At 60.4% G+C, this 27,870-nt stretch overlaps 3 protein-coding genes across 3 annotated transcripts; all 3 read left to right on the plus strand.

Annotated features, from left to right (window-relative positions):
* Window positions 1-5,933: 5,933 nt before the first annotated feature.
* On the plus strand, window positions 5,934-7,996 carry LOC311196429 (C-signal-like). The gene is made up of 6 exons (XM_084269993.1): window positions 5,934-6,101; window positions 6,429-6,480; window positions 6,732-6,919; window positions 7,174-7,332; window positions 7,461-7,580; window positions 7,824-7,996. Exons 1-6 carry the CDS (start codon window positions 5,955-5,957, stop codon window positions 7,935-7,937), a joined length of 780 nt encoding a protein of 259 aa, XP_084126119.1. The 5' UTR covers window positions 5,934-5,954; the 3' UTR covers window positions 7,938-7,996.
* A 4,063-nt stretch (window positions 7,997-12,059) lies between these two features.
* LOC311196430 (C-signal-like) lies at window positions 12,060-14,276 on the plus strand. Its single transcript, XM_084269994.1, has 6 exons — window positions 12,060-12,248; window positions 12,582-12,633; window positions 12,885-13,072; window positions 13,330-13,488; window positions 13,715-13,834; window positions 14,074-14,276. Exons 1-6 carry the CDS (start codon window positions 12,102-12,104, stop codon window positions 14,185-14,187), a joined length of 780 nt encoding a protein of 259 aa, XP_084126120.1. The 5' UTR covers window positions 12,060-12,101; the 3' UTR covers window positions 14,188-14,276.
* A 6,422-nt stretch (window positions 14,277-20,698) lies between these two features.
* LCAT (lecithin-cholesterol acyltransferase) lies at window positions 20,699-27,758 on the plus strand (the record flags this gene model as incomplete). The annotated part of the gene is made up of 6 exons (XM_084270341.1): window positions 20,699-20,846; window positions 23,670-23,826; window positions 24,263-24,378; window positions 24,688-24,783; window positions 25,062-25,286; window positions 26,585-27,758. 6 exons carry the CDS (start codon window positions 20,699-20,701, stop codon window positions 27,205-27,207), a joined length of 1,365 nt encoding a protein of 454 aa, XP_084126467.1. The 3' UTR covers window positions 27,208-27,758.
* Between the last annotated feature and the right edge of the window lie 112 nt (window positions 27,759-27,870).

The raw sequence follows: 27,870 nt of genomic DNA on the forward strand, positions 1-27,870 counted from the left end.
CAACAGGGTGGAACTGAATCAAGGATGGGGGGTGGCTGGGGAGGGAATAAAGGGGGTGCAAGGGAGAAGAGAAAACAGAAGAGAGCCCTGGGGGCTGTATTTAGAGGTGATCTGCCTCTACCAGCTCTGCTGCCAGCCCAGAGGTGGGGAATGATGTTTTACTTTCAATTTTTATGTGGAAAACAGGGTGCATAAAGAACACAAGAGCTCCTTGAGGGTGAGCACACAGCCAGGAGCTCAGCAGTGAAGTAACGGCTCTGATTTATACAGGCATCATTGCTTCTGAGGCTGGTTGTCATCCTTGTTCAACAAGCCCTGGATGAAACCCCTCTGATATGGGAAATAAATAATGCCAGCCCAACAACCCGGGGGTAACATCAGGTGCTTTGTGACAACTGTGTCCTGCCCCAGCACAGCTCTGCTGCCCTGCCTGGCTGTGCCTCTGCTCCCAGTTTGCCTAGGGATATAAAAATACTTTGAAAGCCTGAATGCTCAGGCTGCCCTGAGCCTTTTCATTTTGAACAATGCTACAGAAACTTTGATTGGTACTTTGATTATACCAATAAATACGAAGATGCAGAATTTCCACCTCCACCCCCTCCACCCTCCCCCCCAAGGTCCCATTCTCCTTTCCCTGCCCCATTCCATGCACGAGCCATCAAGGAGCTGACTTGTCCCCAGAAGTGCTGCTCCATCCCTTGCACAGATTGGCAGTGACATAGCAAATGAGGACGGAGGGGGACAGAAAGTCACAGTGACCCATGCCTGGGAGCGGGGGTTTGGCCACCTTTTCCACACAGATCCTGCCTGCTGCAGGATACCAGCACTTCAGAAAACCCCAGGGATACAGGGATGCCCTGTGCAGAAACAGTTAATGCACTGCCACAGCCGAGCTCAGCAGGAGCCTGCTCTGAATATGGATGTGAGCTGTGGAAAGGCAGGCTCCAGGCAGCCGCCTTGGATACTTCCCAGTGCAGCCACTGCTTGACCCACTTCTGTGCTTCGGCTCCCCACCTCCTGAGGAAGGGATTACAGCCCCTTTTGGAAAGCTTTGCTAGCTGAATGCTGTGTGGCTCACAGGGGGTGATAAAGAGAAACACAAGGAAAAATAAAAACCCTCAACAAACCTCAGCAGTGTGCTCTGTGTTCTCTACAACAGCCCTGGTAATATCCTGCTGCCTGGGAAAGCCCCATCCTGGTATTACTGAACTCCAGAGTGCTTGAGCACATAGACACCAGCATGTTCGAGCTGTTCACTGCCCTCAGCCCCCACCCAGCCTTCACTGGCACTGGTGTCCTGCAGGTACAGCCTTGCTGTCTCTAAAAACCCTTCCCTGCCCATGTGAGAGCCACCTCTGCGTGCAGAACATGGCGTGGTCCACCCTACCCCCCCAAATAATGTCCCGTCCTGCTGGGTCCCTCAGAAACAGGACACAACGCTGAGATGTTCCCCAGGGAGGAACAAGTTCTGTTGCAGGCTTAAGAATTGTTCCTGTGGCTGTCAGATGTCATAAAATGTGACCTATGAGAGGTCATTCTCAGGCACCCCTGGGAAAGGAATCTGTCCTGCTGGGAGGTGCTAAGGTCCTCAGGCAACCTTTGAGCTTGGCAGCGTGGGGAGAGCTGGATGTGCTGACCCCCAGGGAAGCTCCATGGGGGATGGAGCAGGGTGCAGACCCACACAGGAACCTGAGAAGCTGCGTTGTTGCTGCCCTGAGCCAGGCCTGAGCCAGCAGTTCCCCATTTTCTGTCCAGATCCCAGCCTTTGGGTGAGCTGTACTCGTCACAGTCCCATGGTGATACCCACACACCCCTCCATCCCCAAAGCTCCCCGGCTCCACGGTGCGACCGCCCCTCACCAAGCCTGCGCCCCGAATTCCTGTGCCCCTGTGCCTTGGGACACGAAGCACAGAGAACTGACACCGACCAAAGGTCCGTGTGGGGAGCGTCACTCCGGCTCCTCCTGAGAGGTGAAACCAGCACGAAGTGGCCCGAGCCCGGCGGGACGGTAGGGAAGGCACCGCCGCAGCACGTGGGAAGATGCCATCACCAGCCACCACTGGCTTCTGGGACCAGAAGGACTCTTCCCTGGACAAGGAAAGCCCTGAGGCCCAGGGTCAGGGGGGCTGCTTGTGGGCTCCATGGGGAGGTTTCAGGCCGGGTATGTCTTTCAGTCCTGGCTCCTTGGGTTTGGGAGCTGCTGCTGGATGTTTAGCGTGGTTCAATGTGAATGCAGGTAGAGCCAAGCAATGACATAGGGAACTATTGGCATTGTCCCTGGGCTAGGAAAGCCTCATCCAAGCCAGTCACACTGTCTATACTTGGACCTCAAAGTGTGTATCGATTGACACTTCTTAAACTGTCAGGTTGGAAGAGGGAGCAGACACCTTGGTTGTGTGTCCTTCCCCTCCTATTCCAGTACCTGATCAGCACTGCACTGGGGCTTGGGTGGACTTCAGCCTCCAGCTCAGCTGTGATGGGATGGCTGCTCCAGGAGGCAGCTGTGCCCCTCCACTCTGTGCAAGTACAGCAGCACTGAAGCAAAACTGGCTCCTTTGTCCTCTTTTGCACAAGCAGAGTGTCATCTGTCTGTCCCCCAGCTCTACCCACTTGTCCCTGGGCTTGGTACATGATGCAGGGAGTGAAGGTGTTTTCTGCACTTTGGGCATCTCTTGAAGTTGTGTTTCAATTCCACAGGCACAAACCATCCTTCAGAGGAAATCCCTGACTCAGGGCTCTGCTGGGATCCTCTGGACTCTGGACCAGAGAACCCACCTTAAGCTCGGAAAAGGATGGGTGTCTTTAATCCCTGCTTGGGGTAGTCACAAGTGGCACGTGGTTCCCCACAGATCCATCTCAAGAAACCCATCAGGTCCTGCAGCTGTCCTCTGAAAAGGGCAGAGGCTTCTTGGAACTTGCCTTGGTTTCTTCTCGTGTTAAGACCCCATTTGCCAGGGACTTGAGCACTTTGCATCTCCCTTCCCTGCTGCCAGCAGTTCATGTTCCTGGGCTCAAGGCCAGCCCTGATACAATGCAGGTGTAACACTGCAGGTGTGACACACGTTGGTCTGCTGGGAAAACCACAAAGCTGTGGAAAAGGGCCATGAGAAGCCTTCTCAGGACCTCCTTGCTTTGCCTGGGAGCTGCCTTTAAGCTCAGGCTCTCACCCTTGGTCCCTACACATCCCTTTGTAACGGGCTGTCACTCGTCCTCTTCAGCCACAAAGAAAATGAGTCAGGCAGCATGAGGGAGCATGAGGACACAGCTCCCCAGCTTCCAACAATGACAGGCTGGGTAGGTCTGGCCCTGCCCCTCGATAAGCCGCTCATTCATCCCTGCCCGATGATTCTTCTGGAGGTGACTGATACGTGATGACCTGGCCTTGTAGGGAAATGGGCTTGATAAAAAGTTGTGAGTTTATTATTACTTAGATTAAATGTACTAAAGATAATTGTGCCACACGCCCACTGGGCTGGCGAGCGGAGGTACGTGTGTTTCCCAAGGCTCCTGCGAGCGGCACCGGCTTTGCCCTTTGTGCAAACAGGGAGCTGAGCAGGAGCCTGCCCCAGCTCTCAGCTACTGGTAGGGAGGAGGTGTGACCGTGTCCTGGAGAGCTGGCTCAGAGCCTTCCCAGGGTGCTGAGACAGAGAGTGTCCGTGCGTGGAACACATCTGGCTGAGGGCTTGCAGGAGAGGAGCGTATGGAAGGGCCCTGATGCTCGGCTCAAGGTTTTGGCCATCTGGGAACCAGCTGAATCTGTTCTTAGGAGGTGGCCTGAGGTCTCCTCCAGAGGTCTGGGGACAGCAGCAGTGCCTGTGAAGAGCCAGGCAAGGCTGGCTGCTTTTCCCTCTGCCTCTTCACGCCAGCTTGGACTCTGACTCCCGGAGGAGCAGTGGTGCTTTAAACCTGAGTGCTCAGCGACTCAGCATGGGACCCCAGAGCAAAGTCAACACTGTCAGGTCACTGTTCCAAAACAGTGGAAAGCTACAGAAACGTGAGGAGGCAGCAGAAGCAGGAGATTTTAAAGGGGGATTTTCTGTTTCCGAAGCTGCCTGGTTCTGTGGCACCGCAGAGGGTTCTGACAGACGGTGGGTGATGGCCTCATCCTCCTCCCAGGAGAAGAAAACCATGGAAGTCTGCTTGGATCTCCAGAGGCTCCTGCCAACCCCACCAGCCTGCGATTCCGTGGCGCAGAGTGAGAGGGGTGAAGCTCCGTTCTCGGGTGCCTTACGACGTGGATGAAACATGCCCCTGCCTCAGGCGCCGGTGTGGTACCTGCGTGTTCTGAACGATGCCAGAGGAGCTGAACCGATGCCTGAGCAGGCAGCATCCTCCACAGGGCCCAGAGGGGGAAGCGCTGGGTACGGCCGGGCAGCGAGGGCTGCTCTCCCTTTGCTGAGGCGCAGAGCACGGCCTGTTTGCACTTCTGCCACGTGCTCTGGGCTTTATCTCCCACTTACCTGAGCAAACACAATGGTAAATTTTACTCAGAGGATGTGAGGGCACATGGACATGGGCTGGCAGAGCTGGCTGTGGGAGAAGGGGAAAGGCTAAGGCTGATGCCAACCGGTGCATTGCAGGGTAGGGGGGGATTACAAAGGCCCCTTAAAACTGGAGAGAGACATGTGTGCCACGTCTGGCTGGGGGAGCAGATGTGTCAAAGGGATTTCATATCTCGTGTGATGGAATGTGCAACCCTCAGTTCTCTCTCAAACACATACAGGGTGATACTGCAGCACCAGGAACCCAGCAAAACCAACCCGAGAAGTGGTGCCCTGTGGTTTGTGGCATGTCTCTGCTTGCAAAAAATGTCCTTCAAACACGGCTATTGGATAAATATGACTTTGGGGAATGTGCTTTTTATATGCCAAATTAATTTTTAACGTGTCTGGGAAAGAACTGGTGAGAATGTTTCCAAAAGGCACGATGCACAGATCCAGACATGATCCTGTCAATACTCAAAGGGGTCCCCCAGGAGAGTGGGAGAGAGACTGGTCCCCAGGGAGTGCAGTGACAGGACACGGGGTGATGGCTCCAAGCTGACAGAGGGCAAGGTCAGGTTAAATGTAAAGATGGAATTGTTTACTCTGAGGGTGGGGAGGCCCTGGCACAGGGTGCCCAGAAAGGGGATGGGAGCCCCATTCCCAGAGGTGTTCAAGGCCGGGTTGGATGGGACTTTGGGCACCCTGAGCTAGTGAGAGTGTCCCTGCCCATGGCCAGGGGTTGCAACTGGATGATTTTTGAGCTCCCTTCCAACCCAAAGCCTTCTGTGATTCTATGATTTTATATATGTGGTGGCGTGGCCCTGTCTGGAGGCCAGGCACCCACCAAAGCCGCTCTATCACTGTCCTTTTCGACTGCACAGGGAGAAAAAATAGGTATTTAGAGCCTGAGGAGTTGAGGTAAGGACAGGGAGGGTCTGCAGAGAGCTTCTGGCTGCTTCTTGCAGGAGCCACCACTGCAGCCCCCCTCCTCCATCAGAACCCAGCCGCAGTTTGCTCCACTCACAGGTCTTCTGTGGAACACTCAGCGAACGGGCAGTGGCTTGGAAGCAACACAGACCCTCTGCTCACAGCCATCCAAGGCCCAGCCCGGTACGGTGAGGAAAACCCAGCTACAGCCCACAGGATGCTTGGGAAGCCGCAACACCCACCGGAGCTGTGGGGCATCCTGCTCCTCACCCACCACAGCCTCTCCAGGCCAGACCAGCCGGTGGCTCCTGGACAGCGATTCCAGGTTTTCCAAGGGCATCTGAGTTTGCCTCAAAATCCAAGTGATTTTTGCCCTGTGGAAAAGAGGGCTGGCTCACAGCCGGTGTCTGTGTCCGAGAGTTCAAAGAGCTGGAGAGGTTTGTGCAAGCCCCGAGTAGGTGGGGTGGCCGTGGAACATGCTATAAAGACGCATCGGGGAGCTGAACAAACAATGCAAGTTGGAGCAGAGGGAGGAGAAGCAATATGGGAGAGCTTCACGTCCGCTCCGTTCTGGTGACCGGCGCCAACCGGGGAATCGGCCTGGGGCTCGTGCGGCGTTTCCTGGGGATGCCAAACCCACCCGAGTGGGTCTTTGCCACTTGCCGGGACCCCACGGGGCAGCGAGCGCAGGTGGGGCTGGGCTGGGAGTTGCTGGGGGGTGCTGGGGGCTGGGGGTGCTGGGTGCCGGGGCAGCAGGATGGAGCGGGAGGGGTGGCAAAGGGCTCGAGCTGCGCTCAGGTACCCGCGGCACCGCGACCGGCTGCGCAGGGGATGTGTGGAGGGGACGCTGGCCCGTGCGGGAGGCACGGAGCCCGGTCCCGTGGGAGCAGGGCAGGGGTCAGGGTGCTGAGCACGAGGTGGTGCAGGGCTGGAGCGATGTGGGCTTTGGCTGGGAACGGCTGAGCCCCTGCACAGCCCCTCCAGCTCGCCGTGCCCACGCGGTGCCCTCTCTCACAGGAGCTACAGAATTTGGCCTCCAAGCACCCCAACCTGGTCATCATCCCGCTCGGTAGGTGCCCAAGGTGGGGGTCCCTCACCCCGCTTCCCCTGGCGTGTGCCTGGGGGGTTCGCACACCCCAGGAGCTCTGTGCTGGGAGGGAGCCGAGACCATGGCTGGTACCTGTGGGGACATTGGGCGCTGCTGTCCCTCCTGTCCATGGCACATCCCTGGGATGACACCAGGGGGGCTCCTGTTCCCTGGCACTGTGTGGGGTGGGAGGCACCATGGGGACACTGCTCTGCCCTGTGTTGGCTCTGCAGAAGTCACTGACCCCGCCAGCATCAAGGCAGCTGCAGCCAGAGTTGGGGAGCAGCTGGGGGACGCAGGGCTGAACCTCCTCATCAGCAACGCTGGAGTTCTAAAGGCAAACTCAATTGCTACTGAGATGCCAGAGGACATGATCCAGGTTTACACCACCAACACAGTCGCACCCCTGCTGCTGGGCCAGGTGAGCCCCTCACCCCAGACGGGCTGTCCCAGGGTGCAGAGGGCTGGTGGGAGATGATCCTGCCGCCCCTCTGGTTCCCGACAGGCTCTCGCTTGATGAGAAGCTCGTGGAGCTGCGTGCTGGAGCTCAGGGGTTGGAGCCTGGCTGGCTGGAACAGTGGGAAGAGGAGGAAGCTCCAGTGCTGTGCAAGGAGCTGGTCCTCCCCCCGAGCCACTTCTTCATGTGCCCTGATGTCCCCTCTCCTCTCCGCACAGGCGTTCCTGCCCTTGCTGAAGAAGGCTGCCGAGAGGAGCCCGGGCTCAGCCCTGAGCTGCAGCAAGGCAGCCATCATCAACATGTCCAGCTCTGCAGGCTCCATTGAGGAAATTTATTTATGGGATATGACAAATGCTGTTTCCTACCGCTGCAGCAAGGTACGTGCGTGCCCAATAATGGTCCAACCCAGCTTCCTCAGTAAACCACTGCCCAACACCTCATCCCTCAGTTCCCGCACCTCTCTGACTGAGCTCCATCCGTCCCTGAGTGCCCCGTCTCCCCGCAGGCTGCTCTCAACATGCTGACCAGGTGCCAGTCCCTGGGGTACCGGCAGCACGGTGTGCTCTGCCTGGCTCTCCATCCTGGCTGGGTTCAGACCGACATGGGCACCTCAGTTGGAAACACGGTAGGAGTTTCACCCCGTGTGGGTTTTCCGGAGAGGGAGCTGCCGTGCTGAGCCCCTGAGCACGACCCCCCTGCCTGCCCCATCCCTGCCTGGTACCCCCGTCCCTTCAGCTCCCCCCTCAGCTCCCCCCTCTGCCCGGGGCTGGCAGCTTTCCCCTGTCCTGGGAGGCTCCTTGCCCCCCCTACCCCAGCCCAGGCTCCAGGGCAGCCCTCGGGCTCTGATGCGTCTCCTCCCTGCCCACAGCCCCCCTTGACGGTGGACGCCAGCGTGCGAGGGATCCTGAAGGTGCTCTCCTCCCTCTCTGAGAAGGACACCGGTACCTTCCTGGACTGGGAAGGGAAGGTCGTGCCCTGGTGAGACACCAGCCCGGCCTCCTGCCCCATGTGCTCAATAAACCCTGTGCCAGAGCCACCGGCTGCACTGTGTGGCCCTGATCCTTATGCTGGGGCGCAGCAGTGCCTGCCCTACAGCTGTCGCTGGGATCCATGGGGTCCCCCCAAGTCTCTGGGGCAGCCCAGATGTTGGGTACTCCTGGGGCTCTGTGGACACTGATCCAGATGGGGAGACCTGAGGTGCTGGGGGTCGCAGGGACCCTCAGACGGGGGAGGCTCACTCGCAGGTGAGAGGAACACATGCTGCACACAGGGAGTGGGCTCCAGGCTTGGCTGGGGGCTGCCCATCGTGTCGGGTAGCCTGGGCTTCCCTCTCTTGATCCCTCCAGCTCTCTCCACGGCCAACCTCACCCAGGGTGCTGGGTCTGTGGAGAGTGATGGTCAAGACCTGGAGGAGCCCTGGGGGTTTTGGGGTGGTGCTGGTCCCCCAGGCAGGGCGGGAAGGAGGGAGAAGGTAACTGCCTCTGCAGAAGGGCTGGTCACTGTCCCAGTGTGGCTGGCACTGCTGGTGAGGTGGGAAGGGAAGTGGTCCTGGCATGGCCCTGGGCTGAGGGTCCACTGACCATTGAGGCTATGGATGTGTGGGGCCATGATGCTGGCATGGGTGACCAGGCTCCCATGATGATGGCCCAGAGCCAAGAAGATACAGTGGCACACGGGATGGCAGGGACCCCCCACCCTGCTCCCCCTCCCCTGCCCAGCCTGGTACCTTCTCCGTCCCCATGTCGGTCTTCACCCAGCCGGGATGGATGGCCACGCACAAGATGCCCTGGTCTTGGAGCTCTACAGCCATGCACCTCGTCACCATGTTCTGGGCAGCCTGGAAGAGGCACGGCCGTGCCAGCCCGACCCGGGGCAGGGGTGGGCAGGAGGGGGTCACACTCCCCCCTCAGCAAGCGGCCCTGGAGGTGGGACATGGGGCCCTGCCCTGGGTAAAGCACGGGCACTACCCACCTGAAGGGCTCAGTCCCGGGTGCTGCTGGTCTCAGGAGAGCCGGGCAGGGGGTGGGTGGCCGGGGGCGGGCGGGTGTCCCCACGGGCTCCCCTGCACCAGCTCTGTGCAGAGCACAGCAGTGTCCCCAGCGCCTCCCCCTCACCTCACCTTGCTGGCACGGTACGGGTACATGGGGGCCTGCGGCACCCCGAGGCACAGCCCGATGGAGCCCAGCTTGGTGGAGACGTTGATGACGGCGGCCCTGCTGCAGCTCAGCCCCTCCTTGCCCGCGCCCTTCGCCGCCTTCAACAGCAGTGGCAGAAACTCCTGGGCAAAGACCCCCACGCTCTGCTCAGGCGTGACAAGCCCCCAGCCTGGGCACTGCCCTGGAGGTCTCTGTCCCAGACAAGCAGCTGGACAAGCACCCCGGGCAGGAGGACATGGAATCATAAAGTGGTTTGGGTTGGAAGGGACCTCAAAGATCATCCAGTTCCAACCCCTGTCCACCCCTCACTAGCCCAGGGTGCCCAAAGCTCCATCCAACCCAGCCTTGAACCCTGCCAGGGATCCAGGGGCTCCCACAGCCTCTCTGGGCACCCTGTGCCAGGGCCTCCCCACCCTCAGAGTAAACAATTCCTTCCTCACATCTAACCTGACCCTGCTCTCTGTCAGCCTGGAACCATCACCCCGTGGCCTGTCACCGCACTCCCTGGGGAACAGCCCCTCTCCCGCTCTCCTGGGGGCTCCCTTTATTTGGTACACCGCGATTAGGTCCCCCAGAGCCTTCTCTTCTCCAGGCTGAACAAGCCCAACTCTCCCAGCCTGCCTTTGTAGGAGAGCTGCTCCAGCCCCCGATCACCTCTGTGGCCTTCTCTGGCCTTGCTCCAACAGCTCCATGTCTTTCCTGTCCTGGGGACCCCAGAGCTGGACGCAGCACTGCAGGGGGGTCTCATGGGGACAGAGCAGAGGGGCAGAATCCCCTCCCTCAACCTGCTGGCCACACTGCTCTTGATGCAGCCCAGGACATGGTGGCCTTCTGAGCTCACTGCCAGCTCACTCTGAGCTTGTCATCACTCAGCATCCCCAAGTCCTTCTCCTCAGGGCTGCTCTCCAGCCATTCTCTGCCCAGCCCATCATTGTGCTTGGGACTGCACCGACCCACATTCAGGACCCTGCCCTTGGCCTTGAACTTCATGCCGTTCACACAGTCCCACCTCTCCAGCCTGTCCAGGTCCCTCTGCATGCCATCCCTTCCCTCCAGCGTGCCAACCTCACCACGCAGCTTCATGTCATTGGCAAACTTGCTGAGGGTGCCCTTGATCCCAATGTCCATGTCACCGACAAAGGTGTTGAGCAGTACTGGTACCAGTACTGACCCCTGAGGAACACCAGTTGTCATGGACTTCCATGTGGACGTTGAGCTGTTGACAATAACTCTGGCACCATCCAGCCAGTTCCTTATCCACTGAATGGTCCACCCATCAAATCCATATCGCTCTAATTTAGAGATAAGGATGTAATGCAGGACCATGTCAAATGCCTTGCACAAGTCCAGGGGAGATGATGTCTGCCATCCTTCCCTTGTCCACCATCTCCATTGCTCCCTCATAGTAGGCCACCAGATTTGCCACACCTGATTTGCCCTCAGTGAAGCCTTGTTGCTTTCACCAGTCACCTCCTTATTCTCCTTGTGCCTGAGCAGTCTCCAGGAGGATCTGCTCCATGACCTTGCCAGGCCCAGAGGTGAGACTGCCGGACCTGTGGTTCCCTGAGTCTTCCCCTTTTCCCTTTATAAAAATGGGGGGTATGTTTCCCCTTTTCTATCCAGTGGCCACTTCACCAGGCTGCCAGGACCTCTCAAATACGGCGGAGACTGGCGTGGCCACTTCATCCCCCAGTTCCTTCAGGACAGGCGGATGCACCTCATCAGGTCCCATGGACCTGTGCACCTTCAGGTTCCTCAGGTGTTCTGGAACCCAATTTTCTCTTACCGTGGGCAGTTCCTCGTACTCCCAGTCCCTGCCTTTGCCTTCTGTGACTTGGGCAGTGTGGCTAGAGACATGATGGGGAGGAGGCCCCAAGGCCAGGCTCCATCCAGCCTTCCCCTTCCCCGATGATCTCTCGAGGTCCCTTCCAACCCCTATGATTCTATGATTCTATGATTCTATGATTCTATGATTCCCAGGCATGCACAGAAGCTCTGGCTGGGCAGCAGTGAAGCATGGGAGGTGCTGGGTACGGGCTGCCTCTGGGTGTTTCTGCTCCTCTGGACAGATGGAGGAGACCCCTGGCCCAGGTCTTGCCCCAATCACTCTGTCACGTTCAAGAGAGCAAGAGCCCACCCAGCTGTGGGGATACTGCACGTCACGAACGGCAGTGTGCCACGTGAAGTGACGCCTGCGTGGCCGATGAGAAGCCTTGGGCCTTGCCCCTTTCAGCGGTGACTTCAGCCTTCAGAGCCACCCAAGGCTGGGTGAGCGCACACAAGCTTTGGGACAAGCCTCTGGACTTTATCCTTCCCCAAACAAGCATTGGAAGAGCCAAAAAAGGGAGGGGGAATAATAGGAGTTAATTTGCCGAACGGGAAGGCAGAGTGTGGGGGTCTGGTGAGGGGTGACAGGCCCAGTGAGTCACAAGGCAGTGGGACAGCACCCAGAGGGGTCGAGGGCACGACCAGCACCGTGATGATGCCCAAGCAGTGCAGGTAGATGTCCAGCTGGTAGACCATGCTGGGTTTGCTCCACCACACAGGTCTGTAGGGGGACAGTCAGCAAACGGGCAGTGGCTTGGAAGCAACACAGACCCTCTGCTCACAGCCATCCGAGGCCCAGCCCGGTACGGTGAGGAAAACCCAGCTACAGCCCACAGGATGCTTGGGAAGCCGCAACGCCCACCGGAGCCGTGGGGCATCCTGCTCCTCACCCACCACAGCCTCTCCAGGCCAGACCAGCCGGTGGCTCCTGGACAGTGATTCCAGGTTTCCCGAGGGCATCTGAGTTTGCCTGAAGATTGGAGTTATTTTTGCCCTTTGGTAACAGGGGCTGGCTCCCAGCCAGGATCTGTGTCCTAGAGTTCAAAGAGCTGGAGAGGTTTGTGCAAGCCCCGAGTGGGTGGGGTGGCCGTGGAACATGCTATAAAGACGTATCGGGGAGCTGAACAAACAATGCAAGTTGGAGCAGAGGGAGGAGAAGCAATATGGGAGAGCTTCACGTCCGCTCCGTTCTGGTGACCGGCGCCAACCGGGGAATTGGCCTGGGGCTCGTGCGGCATTTCCTGGGGATGCCAAACCCACCCGAGTGGGTCTTTGCCACTTGCCGGGACCCCACGGGGCAGCGAGCGCAGGTGGGGCTGGGCTGGGAGTTGCTGGGGGGTGCTGGGTGCCGGGAGCGCTGGGTGCCGGGGCAGCGGGATGGAGCGGGAGGGGTGGCAAAGGGCTCGAGCTGCGCTCGGGTACCCGCGGCACCGCGACCGGCTGCGCAGGGGATGTGTGGAGGGGACGCTGGCCCGTGCGGGAGGCACGGAGCCCGGTCCCGTGGGAGCAGGGCAGGGGTCAGGGTGCTGAGCACGAGGTGGTGCAGGGCTGGGGCTGGAGCGATGTGGGCTTTGCCTGGGAACGGCTGAGCCCCTGCGCAGCCCCTCCAGCTCGCCGTGCCCACGCGGTGCCCTCTCTCACAGGAGTTACAGAATTTGGCCTCCAAGCACCCCAACCTGGTCATCATCCCGCTCGGTAGGTGCCCGAGGTGGGGGTCCCTCACCCTGCTTCCCCTGGCGCGTGCCTGGGGGGTTCGCACACCCCAGGAGCTCCGTGCTGGGAGGGAGCCGAGACCATGGCTGGTACCTGTGGGGACATTGGGCGCTGCTGTCCCTCCTGTCCATGGCACATCCCTGGGATGACACCAGGGGGGCTCCTGTTCCCTGGCACCGTGTGGGGTGGGAGGCACCATGGGGACACTGCTCTGCCCTGTGTTGGCTCTGCAGAAGTCACTGACCCCGCCAGCATCAAGGCAGCTGCAGCCAGAGTCGGGGAGCAGCTGGGGGACGCAGGGCTGACCCTCCTCATCAACAACGCTGGAGTTGCAAAGGCAAACTCAATTACTACTGAGACACTGGAGGACATGATCCAGGTTTACACCACCAACACAGTCGCACCCCTGCTGCTGGGCCAGGTGAGCCCCTCCCCCCAGACGGGCTGTCCCAGGGTGCAGAGGGCTGGTGGGAGATGGTCCTGCCGCCCCTCTGGTGCCTGATGGGCTCTAACTTGATGAGAAGCTCATGGAGCTGTGGGCTCATGGAGCTCAGGGGTTGGAGCCTGGCTGGGTGGGGCAGTGGGAAGAGGAGGATGCTCCAGTGCTGTGCGAGGAGCTGGTCCTCCCCCCGAGCCACTTCTCCATGTGCCCTGATGTCCCCTCTCCTCTCCGCACAGGCGTTCCTGCCCTTGCTGAAGAAGGCTGCCGAGAGGAGCCCGGGCTCAGCCCTGAGCTGCAGCAAGGCAGCCATCATCAACATGTCCAGCTCTGCGGGCTCCATTGAGGAACTTTATTTATGGTCATTAGGACATGTTGTTTCCTACCGCTGCAGCAAGGTACAGCCACACTGTGCTGGGCCTGAGCCCCATCATTACCCTCTCCCAGTGATCTCCCACCCCTTCCCACACCCACCGCAGTTCCCACACCTCTCTGACTGAGCCCCATTAGTCCCTGAGTGCCTCTCACGGCACGGTCTGGTGCCTGGCCCCGGCTGCGGGGTCTGCGCGTGTCCCCTTGCAGCCCCCCAGCCTCCCACACCATCCCTGCCCCGTCTCCCCGCAGGCTGCTCTCAACATGCTGACCAGGTGCCAGTCCCAGGGGTACCGGGAGCACGGCGTGCTCTGCCTGGCTCTCCATCCCGGCTGGGTGCAGACCGACATGGGGGGTGCAGGATCATCAAAGGTAAAAAATCATCTGGCCAAGGTCTGGAAGAACCTTTTTATTCTGGAAATTGGGTCTTGCTGTGGATTTATCTGCCTCAGATGTGCTGGGTTCTGGAGGAGCTCTTTGGCAGATACCCTGAGCTTGGGGAAGGGGATTAGAGACTCTTCTTTCCCCAAGCCCAGAGCAATGATCTGCTCCAGGACAGACCTTAGCCAGGCCTCTGACACATGGCTGTGTCTGTCCTTCTGCCTCTGCAGCCCCCTCTGACTGTGGATGACAGCGTGCAAGGGATGCTGAAGGTGCTCTCCTCCCTCTCTGAGAAGGAGACTGGAAGCTTCCTGAACTGGGAGGGGAAGGTTGTGCCCTGGTGAGATGCCCGCCCAGGACCCTGACAGCGGGTCCCTTGCTGCTGCACCAAGTTGTGCCTCTGTCTTAATAAATGTGTGTCTGCAAACGGAAAGCAGCACGGTTTGAGCCTTCCTCCTTTGAGTGTTGGGCTAAAGGAACTCCATGGGCGTTTGAGAGGGATGTCCTGAGAGGGGATTCTGTCTGTGTGCACAGATCGATGTGTGCAGGTACAGAGAGGTACCTCAGAGGCAGGGAAAGCGGTGGTGGTGAATCAGAAAGGGCAGGATCTGGGCAGGACACAGGTGGTACAAAGTAAGGGATGGATGTGGCCCTGGCTTTTGGTGGGGATGGAGTTAATGTTCCCAAGAAGCTGGGAAGGGACACAGCCAGGACAGCTGCCCCAGAGTGGCCAAGGGGATATTCCATACCACATAGAATCATAGAATTGTAGGGGTTGGCATCATGAGCAGTATATAAGGAGTGGGGGTGCTGGGTGGGAGCAGGGATCCCTGCCTGGGGATGGGCTGGGGATTGGGTCTGGGCAGTGAAGAAGTTGCACTGTGTATCACCCACCCAGTATAGTCCTGTGTCAGTATCGCTGCTATTCCACCTCTTCCTTTGCTGCCCTTACCCTGCAGTTCTGCCCTTTCCTTCTCATTTTCCTCCCAGTCCCACCAGGAGGGAGAGGAGGGAGCGAGCAGCTGCCTGGAGCTCGGCCATAGTGGCAGAGAGAGCTGTCAGCGTTGCTCTCCTCCCTCAGACACTTCCCCCTTCCCCTGCACCGCATCCGCCACGGCGCAGATTGCAGGAGGCGGCTCATGACCCCTCCAGACTGTGGCTGTTGCAAAAGTCGCTGCTCTTGCCTTTGTTCCCTCAAGACAGTGACCACACACGGGTCTTCCAGCTCATGTCAGTGTGAGGACTCGGGGCCTTCTTCCACCTTGGCCAAACACATCTCCCCCTCCAGCCGTCTGCTGCGGAGCCTGGCACGGAGCCTGAGGTGGAGAACAGCCCCGTGCTGTACCCGTGTCAGCTCATCCTCTTGGCTGTTTTCAGCCTCCTGCCAAGAATTCCAGAGAGCTCCTGTTTGGTGGCGAAGGACACACAAAAGCCCAGAGCCAGACCTCAAACCACACCTCCCGTTTTCAGAAGGGAGAAGAGGACCCCCCCCAGCGCAGCAGGACACCCGTCTGCAGGTCAGGGCCTGGATCGGCTCGGGCTGGGGCTGAGATGGGATGTGGGTGGACAGGGTCACTGAGGGATGCTTGCTCCCTTAGGACCTCCAACTCCTCCAACCAAGCCATCTTTGTTTCTAGGTGATGTGCCCTGAGCTGCTGAACACCACGAAAGGGTTTCACCTCGCTGGCATCCCCACCGCTGGACATGCAGAGCAGCCTCCTAAAAATCATCCCCTGGTGCCAGTGCAGCCTAGGTGGTCTCAGGAAACATGGGCAGAGGTTTGGCCACATTTGCCACTGCCACCACTTGGGAAAGGGGAGAGGACTGCTCCCTCCCTGCACAGAGATGTGCTGGAGAAGCCGGAGAGTCCATACTGGCTATGCAAAGTGTCCACCAACCTAAGCTGGAGACCCTCGAGTGGCAACAGCTCTCCAAGGCAAAAAGGACTACTGAGCTCTGGGGCTGGGTATGGCATCCTCTGCTTTCCCATGTCTGGGCTTAGACCCTGGCGCAGGCAGCCCCGAGCTGCAGGCAGGGCCAGTCAGGAGGCTCTCAGCTGGAAGGTGAGAGAGACTTTTCCCTTGCTGCTGCAGCCAGCTCTCCGTGCGAGCGTACTACACCCTGCAGCTCTTGGAGCCCTTCCACGCACGCCAGGCAGAGTGGAGCAGAAGGGTAGAGCTGAATCGGCAGAGGAATTGCAAGGACAATGGGTTGTACTGGTGTCTCCAGCTACCTGTGGTGTCTCCCCACCCCTCACAGTGCCCTTCCCTCCACAACCAGGGCTCCTCAGGGGAAGGGGGTCTCCCAGTGATGCCCCTCGTGGGAAGACAGCAGGCTTGGGAGGCCAGCACTGGGATGAGGCACCGTGCCACCCAAGGGCCAGCTGTTGGGCACTTCAGTGGGATTTATAAGTGGCACTGGAAACTTGTGGGTGGACAAGGGGTGGTGGGTCCCTCTGGTGCTTTCGAACCAGACACCGAGACGCCTTGACCTCCAGGACAGGGCCTGGTTGGTCCAAAGTCTCCTCCTTTGCCTGACCTATCACCAAGTTGACCACCTGCACGTGGGACCTTGTTGCCTCAGACGCCAGGTCCCGCGTCCCATCATAGGAAGCACGGAGATGCCAGAGGCAGCAGATCCCATGCCATCCATCCTGAACTAAGCCCCTGTGATTTCCACACCCTCCTCCCTGTGCAATCCAACCAGGCTGTTCTTCCCTGACACCGCAGCACTGGGCGGCAGATGACTCTCTGGGATCCAAGGGAAAGACACCTGGCGAAGCAGAGGACACATGGCTGTGATGGGGAAGCCTGCAGACGAGGTTCTGAGCCCTCCCAGGGGTGGGAGGCCACCCCATCTCCATCACCTTTCTATTTCTATTAAACCCTGTCTCCATCCCTCTTCTGGGTGGCTGTGTTCCCTCTTCATTGCTGCTGGGGGGGGGGCTGGGCTGGGCTCTTGGTGCTGTGTATGTATCCATGGGGCACTCAGGGCACTGGGGTCTCCAGGCTGAGCAGAGGTGCCCCTGGGGGCTCCGGGACTCACTGTGGATTGGGGTGAGGGACCCAGTGGGCACATGGGGGCACCGGGGATTACCCACAGCATCTACTGCAGTGCGTGGAGAGATAAGGGGCGGGGAGGGGGGATGGGGTTCCAGTCACCCGGCTGCCCTGGGTGCCCGGCGCCAGGGCAGGGGAGGGTGCCGGCACCCTCCTCCCCGCGGTCCCGGCCGTGGCAGGGCCCCTTCAGCTGTGATCGTATAGTGGTCAGTACTCTGCGTTGTGGCCGCAGCAACCTCGGTTCGAATCCGAGTCACAGCAGCGCTTTTGCCAGCAGGGAAAGGCCGGGCTGGGGATGGGAGGGAGGAGAGAGGAGGGGCGGGAGGTGGGGTGGGGGGGGGGGGTGGGTGGGGGGGGCTGCGGGGGAGGTTGTTTTGCTCCGTCTTCCAGGCAAAGCTGGAGGATTTAAAGGAAATCACACAGCTTCCCACCTTTCCCTCACCTTTCCTCCTGGCCCTGCAAAAAGGGGGGGGTGGAAGATGCTGTGGGCAGCCTGGAGAGGGAGAAGGGGTGGGAGGCAGCACCTCGCTGTCCCCGGGGCCCAGGTCCCCTCTCCACAGCGACCACCGGATGGCAAAGGAAGATCGATCCCATGAAACCTCGCTGCTGGCTCCCCCGGCTCCCGGGGAGCAGCACTTGAGCTGCAGCACCCCCGGGGATGCTCTCACGGCAGAGCCAAACCCCATTCAGCGCTGGGGGATGACACGCTTGTGGGTCTGGGATCCAGAGGTCTCCTGGGCACCGAGAGCCAGGTGGAGCTCTCCGGGGCGCAGCGGGAGATGCTTCAGCTCGCAGGAAGCCTTTCCGAGCCTTTGCCTTTGCTCTGGAGGCACCGCCAGACACCCCGTTCGCTCGGTCCTGGTGCCCTCTCCTGACAGCCCAGCAGAGCTCACTCTGGGCGGCAGCTTTTGGGAAAAGAAACTCAGTCTGAGGTGTGTTGTGCAGGGCCCAGCTGGCGAAGAAGACACTGCCCAAGCCGCATGTCTCACCCACCATGGGGGTAACGGGAAGGGGCAGAGGGCTGCCAGCCCTGGGTGGGCTCTGGTCCCAGCAGGGTTGTGCTTGGGAAGGGCAGGGAGAGGCTTTCTGTAAACCAGTGATTTTCCTTTCACGCCTCATCCCCGTGAAGGAACTGAGAGAGAAATTAACTTTGCCTTTTCCTTTGGGATTTGCAGCTGCCAGGGTCCTGGTGGTGCCACCTCACACTCCCCCCACCATTGTTTGCCCTTACCAAAGGCAGGTGTCCCTTCATGTTCTCTCCCCAAAACACCCTCCCTTCTGAAGGAAATACAGAAAGAGGAGCAGCCAAACACCTCAACAGCACCAAGGAACCACTGCATGGGCAGGCTGGGGAATGTCGGCATCCCAAAGGAGAGATTTTTCACCCCAAATTACCCAATTTTCTGTTAAAATAGTTTCTATTCTGCAAAAAAACTGACCCAAAGCGTGGGGACAAATACACAGTGCGATTCAGGGCTGGCCATAGCAGGGGGGTCACCCCATGAGCCACTGCAGCCTCTGCTTTCCCCTGAGCCACCTTCCCTTAAAATTGCTGCAGGGCTCTGCTCTGGTTGGAGTGGGTTTGGGGGTGAGAGGGAACAGAATCACAGGGTGCCTGAGGTTGGAAGGGACCCCTGAAGCTCATCTGTTCCAACCCCTTGCTCAAACAGGGCAACCCAGAGCCAGCTGCCCACGTCTGAGCCCAGGTGGCTTCTGAACACCTGCAGAGACAGAGACTCCACAACCTTCCCGTGCAACCTGTGCCAGGGCTTGGGCACCCACATGCCTCCTGATGTTCAAATGGAGCGTCCTGTGTTCCAGCTTGTGCCCATTGCCTCTGGCCCTGACACTGGGTGGCACTGGGAAGAGCCTGGCTGCCATCCCAGGAGAGATGCTCCAGTCCCTTCAGCATCTTCATGGTGGCTCCAGTCCCTGCAGCATCTTTGTGGAGGTCACCCCAGAGAAAAAAGCAGGTGCCAGGAAAACAGCCTTTGAGGAATCTGCTTGAAGATGGTCAAATTTCAACACCTGACCACCCCTGGGTGAGGAGGCAGACATTGTCCTGCCTCTTCCCCATGCCAGCTGTCCCCGGTGCAGCTCCTGCCCCTGGGTTTCTAAAGGATAAAGGATAACTCCCTCGCCTGAACAGGGGCTTGAACCCTGGACCCTCAGATTAAAAGTCTGATGCTCTCCCAGCTGAGCTATCCAGGCTCCTGGTTGGGGGGTTGGGGGCCACCCAAGACGGGCACCGGGGACCCCGGTTCCCCGAGGGACAACGTGGGGACTCACTTTGGCCTCTGGCCCTGCACCTGGCCCTGAGGAGGCCGCCTGGCACCCAGCGTCCGGCCCCGCACCGGGACACCGACCCCAGCACCGGCGCTGCCGGCACGGAGGGCGAGCGGGGGGCTGCGGGGCGGCGGTCACACCCCCGCCGCCCCCACCCCGCTCCCTCCCCCAGCCCCCTCGGGCAGCAGCAGCCGAGGCCGCAGAGCAGCCGGTAGCCGCGTCGTGGCCGCCGCCTCCCCGCTGCTTTCGGGGAGCCCACCCTGCGTCCCAGCCCACCCACCAGTGCCCTCCAGCCCCACGCAGACCCAAACCAACTCTGTCTTCCTCAGGAGGAAGAAGAAAAGACAAAGGCATCCTCCAGCTGGAGACAATGACTTTCCTGCAGCCCCGCACCCTGCTCAAGGTCTTTACTCCCATCCTGGCCACACACAGGCCCCTGGCCCAGCTGTGCACCTTTCTCCCTTCCCCTTGGAGCACGTTGAGGTCAGAGTTGGCAGCTTTCTGCCCAGTTCAGCTCCAGTGAAGGTGCTGAGTAGAAAAGATTTGTGCCCAGAGCATCAAAGGCCATTCCAGGTGAGCTTGATCTTCCCCAAGAGCATCCTCTGCTTGGCACGGCTGCACTGGACCACTGCCCCACTGGAACATACTGGGAAGGCTGGAGCGAGCAGCTGGGTTCTGCTCTGCCATCGCAGCTCACCACCACTTACCTCCCAGGCCCTTCCATCCCACCCCCTCCCAGCACTGCCAGGCCTGGGTCACCCTGCCGTCCTCTGGGCGCCCTCCCCAGGGGTCTGTGGTCCCCGGTGCAGGGTGACCTGGAGCCCTGCTTGCGCAGGATGGGGTCTGAGGGGGTTCCCCCAGAGTGGGCTGGTGTCAAGGGGGCGCCCGGGGGCACCTGCAGCCCGCAGCAGGGTCCTGGGGCTGAGTGCCTGCCAGGGCAGCGCAGGGTGGGCTCTGCACCGCCCCCTGGGTCTGAGGACCTGACAGGGGCGATGCGGGATGGGGCAGGGGGCACGAGGGTCTGCCCAGACATGTCCTCACCCGTCCGGCTCTGGTATCTCCCAGAGGTTTGGGGTCCACCTGGCCACACTGGAGTGCCTCCCCTGCCCCTCGCCAAGGGCGAGAGATGCTGCCAAGAGATCTCTGCCAAGCAGGGAGATGCTGCATGGACCCAGTGGGCAGGGAGCGCTGGGCAGCCCCGGGACGCAGGGCAGGGAGGAGCGCATGGCTGCCACGACACAGGGGCACTGGAGCACTGGGGACCTCCTGAAACTCCGTGCCGGCACCCTTGGGGTGCGGAGAGCCCCTGCGCACCGCTGGCCTGTCTCGGCAGGGCACGGCACGTCCAGACGGCCGGCGGTTTGTCCCTCCCCGTCCCTCCTCCCCACCCTGGCCGGCCCCTTGCAGCTCTCCCCTCCCCTGCAGCCCGGGCGCCTCTCGCCGGGACCTGCGTCCAGAATATAAGAGGCTGTTTGCCCGGAGAGGTCGGAGGACCCCGGCGGAGCTTGCCATGGGGAGCGGCCGCGCCGGGCTCGCCCTGCTCGCACTGTCACTGCTCCTGCAGCCCAGCGCCCAGTTTTGGCTCTTCAATGTCCTCTTTCCACCCACCAGCACCCCAGAAGCTCCCCCGACCAACAGCACACCGCCCGTGGTACTCGGTAAGGTCACACCGGCGCGGGCACCACGCGGGGCACAGGGGGGCACCCCGAGTGCCACGCAGCCCCGCTAGAGCTGGCGGTGAGGTTGGGGTGCTGTGCTGCTCACAGCCTGCTGTCTCTTGGCTGGAGTCGGGGGTACAGGGGGCTCATGGCTCCCAGGTCCCCTCCCACCAACCGGGGGATGTAGGGATGGCCATGGAGCTAGGGGGGCAGGACAGCAAATGGGGCCTCAAAATCTTGCAGCTGGCTCAGAGGGGGGTTCAGGGTTTCCTTGGTTGGGGGGGGGGGGGGCTCTGCTGGTAGAGGGACAGGGGCTGCAGCATGTCCTCGCTGCCGTTTCCCACCGCAGCTCTACAGGACCAGCACCCACCACCCCTCGCTCCCCCAAAGCCCACCCTGCCCCGTGCTGTCTTCCTCTCCCTGGTGATGGTTAAGCCATCCTCTGCAGCTGCCTCGCATCCCATCCAACACCCACCCAGCTTGGGGTGGCAAAGAGAGGAGCCAGCCCGTATCAGAGGTGCTCAGGGGGGTGAAAGAAGAGGCTGGGACGGGGTGGGGGGAGCAGCAGCCACCAGCAGGTACCTCTGCCCCTCAGGGCTCTGCCTGCCCTTGCCCCGTGCCATCCCTGGGGCTGGGGTTTTGCAGTGAAACCTCTGCTGAGCAGAGCTGGGGTGGGGTTTTTTTTATTCCCTCCTTTTTCTTGCATGGGGCCGAGCTTCCCCTTCGAAAAGAGAAGAGAAAAAGCAGAACATCCCGTCTGCAATGCTGAGGGCTGCTGAGCCCCCTCCCTCCAGCTCCCTGCCCAGGGAGCAGGGGATGGTGTCTGGAGCCTCTGCTGGTGGCCAGGTGGCCGTCACCAGGCGGCTCTTCTCAGGATGGTCTGTGATGGCTGGAGCATCACACCCTGTGCCCCCTGTACCAGCCTCAGCCCCCGGCGGGGTCCAGCTGCCCACCGCAGCCCTGCGCACAGCCCATCCCCCTGGGCTGGGTGTCCAAGAAGCCCCCAGTGCCCTTGGGACTGTCGATAACCCCTCTGCCCCCACAGGAACTCCCTTAATAATTACCTAATGTCCTCTGGAAGGGGAGGCAGAGCTCAGGGCTGTGTTTCGGGAGCGGGGCTGCTGGCTGTGACGTGGGGTCCGGCCAGGCAGTGCTTGAAAAGGGCACCCCAGGAGCCATCAGAGCAGATGGAGGTCCAGCTCTTCTTGCTGCCCAGGGAGGTCCCTGCCTGGGCTGTCCTGTGCCAGGGTCTGCTGGATGGCCTGATCCCCAACCAGGCTCATTGAAGGCAGGATTAGACCCTCCCTGGAGAGATGCCTTGGAGCTGAGGGAGGTTGAGGGAGGCAGCTGCTGCAGCTCCTTCTCCTCTCACGTGGAATGAGGTGTTGGGGTGCTGCAGCCATGTCCCTGCTGTGCTGTGGGAGCTGTGGCGGGCGGGACAGGGATAAAGCCCCCTCGCACCCTGTGATGGGGATGGTGCTGTGGCTCCCCCAAACGTCTCTGGACCCTAGGGACACTTAAGGCTGGTGGGGACCAGGGGAAATGGGGCACATCCTTCCCCTGGGTCAGAGATGCTTCTTGTCTGCACTCTTCAGCACCCACGCCAGGCAGCGTGGCTCCTGCCTCACAGTGCTCATGGGGTCCCCAGCCATGCCAGAGCCTAGGTCTGGGTGCTGGACCTGCACAGGGCTGGCAGCTAGAGGGACTTTAGGCCCCAAAGGAGCTCGTGGTGTCCTTGAGGAAAGCACCTGATGTGGGACACGGGGTAAGCCACAGAACAGACCGTGCCTGCAGGGCCATACCAGCCCCGGACAGGCGTTTTGGGACAGTCCTCAGACCCGTGCAGCCACGGGGTTCATCACCCAGAGCCACCATCCCACCAGGCTCACAGCCACTGTCCCCTGCTGCAGTCCCTTCACCTCTCGTCCCAGTGCCCTCGTCCCCTGCAGTCCCTTCACCTCCTGTCCTCTCCCTCGGGGTCAGCACTGACACCAGGAGCCGGCTCTTGGCTCCTGCACCCGGGCTGGGAGTGCTCCCCGTGGCACCTGCCCCCAGCACGAGCACGTATATCGGGGTGGCACCGCCACGCGTGTCCCCTCCCTGCCAGGAACCACACAGAAGCTTCCAGAAACAGACCAAACGCCCCAATGACGGTCCAGGAACCCCAGGTCACAGCTGTCAGACCGTGAACTTGCTTAAAACCTCCCTGTGTTTGCCACACACGCCGTTTGTGCTGAATTCCCGCAGGGTTTGGTTCCGCTCGGCGCCAAACTGCTTTGGAGACCTTGTTCAGCCTGCACAGAGGGGTTAAAGTTCAGGAAAACAGTGCCTGGGCCTCGGGAGCCAGCACCAGGGTGACTTTCACCTCCCCAGGGGCTCTGTGCACCCCCTGAGCTGTCCTGCTGCTCCCAGGACCGTGCTGCCCAGAGCAGCACTGACTCTGTCCCCCAGGCTGCAGCGAGGAGAGGATGGAAACCCAGGTGGGCTGGGGGGGATAGTCTGGGATGCTCCATGCTGGTGGGGATCGGGCAGGTTTGGGATGAGGGTAGCAGCACTGGGGGTCACCTCGTGGGAAAGGCAGCTGTGGGGGGTGTCCCTCAGGTTGTTTTTAGTCCCATTTCCATGCTCGCCCCATCACTGCATCTCAACTCCAAGCCTCCCTGTGTGGAGCAGGCTGTTCTCCAGGGATGCTGCTCCAGAGGGTCCCCAAGTGTCCCCGGCTGGGCAGCCCCAGGGGACCCCAGCTTGAGGGGCTATGGGAAGCCCTGGGCCAATGGGACAGGGTCTGTAGCTGGCTCTGATCTCCCTCTGCGGTGCCACCAGTGCCCGGGTGTCTCGGGAACCAGCTGGAAGCAAAGCTGGACAAGCCAGATGTGGTGAACTGGATGTGCTACCGCAAAACAGAGGACTATTTCACCATCTGGCTCAACCTCAACACCTTCCTGCCAGTGGGAGTCGACTGCTGGATCGATAACACCAGGTACCACTCACCCCTGTCCCGGGAGCTCCCCGGGGAAATGACCTACCAGGGATCTCCCTCCCCTTTCCTCCTCTCCCCGGCCATGACCTAGCACACATGGAAAACCACGGGATAATCACGGGACTGTTTGGGAACACAGCTGGCCAGGTCCTGCTCTGAGCGCCTGTCCCTTTTCCATGTCATTGCCATATGCCAGCTGGACCGTCCTCAGCACCCACTGGAGATCCTACCACCTTGTAGGGCAGAGAGGCCACCCCAGCCCCCTCTGTCAGAGCCCCCTGCCCCAAAATGCCAGGCGGGCGGCACAGACGCTGGCTGGGCACCAGTCCACCTCCCTACCCACACGAGTCTGGGAAGCAGCCAACCTGCCACCACGTGGTGTCCATCCCATCCTTGGGGATGGGTTCTTCTGCTACTCCCTGTCCTGTCCCTGCAGGGTGGTGTACAACCGAACCTCCCGGAAAATGTCCAACGCCCCCGGGGTGCACATCCGCGTGCCGGGATTTGGCAAGACCTACTCTGTGGAATACCTGGACCAGAGCAAGCTGGCAGGTAGGAGGAGAGGTGCAAGGTGTCCGAGGCTCCCACAAGTTCCCTGAAGGTGGAGAGGGAGGTCTCCATGTCTCCAGGGGGAAAATGGTCCTCTAGGAGTGAGGGACATGGGGATTTGGGGTACTGGGGGGGGACCACCCCGTCCTTTGGCCCAGCACAATGAGACACACGGACCCGTCATCTCTGGCTGGAGCCGTGGAGCTACAGGGGTCACCAGAGGACGTGGTGGCCATGGCCAGGACCAGGGTAGGAAAAGGTTGACAGGAGAAGACCACAGACCTATCTTCCACCTCTTCTCTCTCCCTGTAGGTTACCTGCACACGCTGGTGCAGAACCTGGTGAACAATGGCTACGTGAGGGACCAGACGGTTCGGGCAGCCCCCTACGACTGGAGGGTTGGGCCCCGTAAGTTTGGGGTTTGTGGCTGGGCTACCCATGTGGGGAGAGGAGCAGGGTGGCTCTCACGGGCTGGGGGAGCCAGCTGGGGCAGAGGAACCCCTGGAGACAAACGTCTGCCCACGGTGGTGATGGCTCAGCCATTTCTGGTGCTCTCATGTGAATGCATGGTGACACTTGTGGCCTCTGCGCCCACACCTCTCCCTGTCCAGGGCTCCTAGGGTCATCCCTGGAGCCCTGTGACCACGAGTGAGGTGGCCAAGAGCTGATGCCCCTCTTGTCCACAGAGGAGCAGCCTGAATACTTCCAGAAGCTGAAGGCACTGATCGAGGAGATGCACGACGAGTACCAGCGGCGCGTCTTCCTCATCGGGCACAGCCTGGGCAACCTGAACATCCTCTACTTCTTGCTACAGCAGACACAGGCCTGGAAAGATCAGTACATCGGGGGCTTCATCTCCTTGGGTGCCCCCTGGGGAGGATCCGTCAAGCCCCTGCGTGTCCTGGCATCTGGTGGGTGACTCCCTGTGCGCAGCCACCTCTTTCCCTCCAGCGGGAATGGGAGGGGGTGATGGGCAGGGACAGGATGTGGTGGTGGAAGAGGTGGGGCGGGGAGGACCGAGGGGTCTGTGGAGGCAGCACTCGTGCTGGGGTGCTGGTGCCACCGCATCCCAGCGTGCAGAGAGCATCACGGAGGTTCCTCATCCCAGGGTGCAGGGAGCACACACAGGTTTCTGAGCCTGGGGCTGGTGGGTTTGTGTGGTGGGTAACTGCCGTCAGAAGGGTCCACCTGCAGCTTGGCCACCCCCCTGCCTCCACACCAGCTCTCACCAGACATCCTGCAGCAAGCTGTGCCCCATGCCCAGGGTCAGCTCCTGGCCTATGGGTGCTCCTTGCAAGCCAAAACACCCATCCTGGGCAATAAAAGGGCTCAGCCAAAAACCCTGGGGCTGGGGCAGCAGCTGGGGGCATGCTCACCCCCTTCCCACCGCCTCCATCCATGCAGGTGGCTGGACCTTCACTCCAAACCATACAGCCCTTCTGCAGCAGAGGACAGGGAGGGCACCCAGGGGACACTCACCGTCTCCATCTCACGTCTCAAAGCCCATCCCCCACGAGCTTGGCTGTCTTCAGGCTTTAACCTCCCCTCATCCAGTTCCTCTTTGGTCTCTTAGCCCAGAAAGCCACAATCACTTGCCTAATGCTGACAGCCCAGAATATCTACAGGTCACAAGCTGAGCCTCTGAAAATGCATGAAATTAAAATCATGTGCTTGAAGATGCTGAACATCTGGCCCCTTGCATCACCCCTAAGTCATCTCCTCATGTCTTTCTCTGCTGCCACAAGGGCCAGAGATGTTTTTAAGGTAACCTGAGGTCATTGTACGGTCTTGGGGCTGCAGGCACACCAAAAATGCTGAAGGCTTGAAGGATGCAAGCAGGTTGGCCACGTATTACCAGCACCCACAGCTCCCTCCCATCCCTGCGGGCAGGCATGGAGGTGTTGGTGTTGCAGGGTGAGTCTGGGGCTGGTCAGCCAGGGCCATCACACGTCCAGGTTTGACTTCGCTCTCCCAGCTGCCAGAGATGTCATGCCAGAGAGAAGGGTTTGGGAGGTTGCTCTGGATATCTGCAGCCAGAGGGGTGAGGAGGGGCCTATGGTCATGGGCAGGGGTGAGCGGGAGAAGGTCTGTGGTGGAACCACAGGCTGGAGGGAGCTCTGAGGCACTGATGGGTGGGCTGATCCCAGCACAGCCACCCCAGGGATGTTTCCAAGGGTACATTCCTGATGAGTCCCTGTGTGTCCTGCAGGAGACAATCAAGGCATCCCGCTCATGTCCAACATCAAGCTGCGCGAAGAGCAGCGCATGACCACCACCAGCCCCTGGATGTTCCCAACGAGCCTGGCCTGGCCCGAGAGCCACGTTTTCATCTCCACACCCTCTTACAACTACACCTACCGAGACTACCGACGCTTCTTCACCGACGTCAACTTGGAGGACGGCTGGTACATGTGGGAGGACATGAAGGACCTGCTGAAGGGCTTGCCTCCTCCCGGGGTGGACACGTATTGCCTCTACGGCACCGGCTTCCCCACCGTGGAGACTTACATATACGACGAGCACTTCCCTTACGAGGACCCCGTGGACATGCTCTACGGCGACGGGGATGACACCGTCAACACACGCAGCTCGGAGCTGTGCAAGCGATGGCGCCGCCAGCAGAAGCAGAAGGTCCACGTCCAGGAGCTGCGAGGCGTCGACCACCTCAACATGGTCTTCAGCAACCTGACGCTCAGTTCCATCAACGAAATCCTGCTGGGAAGCCCAAGGGAGCAGGGGGAGCCGGGGCGGGTGGGAGCCAGCCCAGGGGTGGAGAAGGAGGATGAGATCCTACTTGGATGGAAGGTCCTTAAAGAGCCCAGAAAGAACTGAAGGGACCGAGGGCCAGCTTCCCTCCGTGCTGGTAGCCACCACCAGCTGCCACGCAGGGGAGCAAAGGACTCTGGAGCTGAGTTGGGAAGGAAAAGGGAACGAGACCAGCAGCTCAGGTGGATGGGCTGGCACCCACTTCCACACTGATCAGCTCTTCTTTCGGGAACGGCGATTAATTATACTTCAGAGGCTTGTCACTTCCCACTTAGCGGGTGGATAATTAACCGCACTGCCAGCTCATTAACATCCCACTTGCGAATCACGGCGTACGCACCAGCCCTCTCGCTAGCAAACCATGTTTTCAGAGGCTGTGGCACCCGCGGTGCCGAACTCTTGGCTCATTTGGGAAGGAGCAGCTCGCAGAAAGAGCAACCAGGGCGGTCAGGAGGGTGGCACGGGGGGCGGCACGGGGGGGGCTGCGTGGCAGGGACAGCCTGCCAGAGCACCTCGGTCTGCCACCAGCGTGCAGGCAGCGGGCGAGGCTCCCCGGGCAAGACCGACCCGAAATCAGCAGATTTACAGGATAATAAATAAACACACTTTGCTTCTGGGCACTGAGCCGGCCTCCTCCTTGCGTGGCGGGTCAGGGGGGGCTGGCTGTGACCGCAGACGGGGGTCCTCGCTGCCCAGCGGCACCCCAGCAGCTGGGGCTCCAGGAGAAGC

This window comes from Gallinula chloropus, assembly GCF_964237585.1.
Source record: "Gallinula chloropus genome assembly, chromosome: 13".
Taxonomy (NCBI): Eukaryota; Metazoa; Chordata; class Aves; order Gruiformes; family Rallidae; genus Gallinula; species Gallinula chloropus.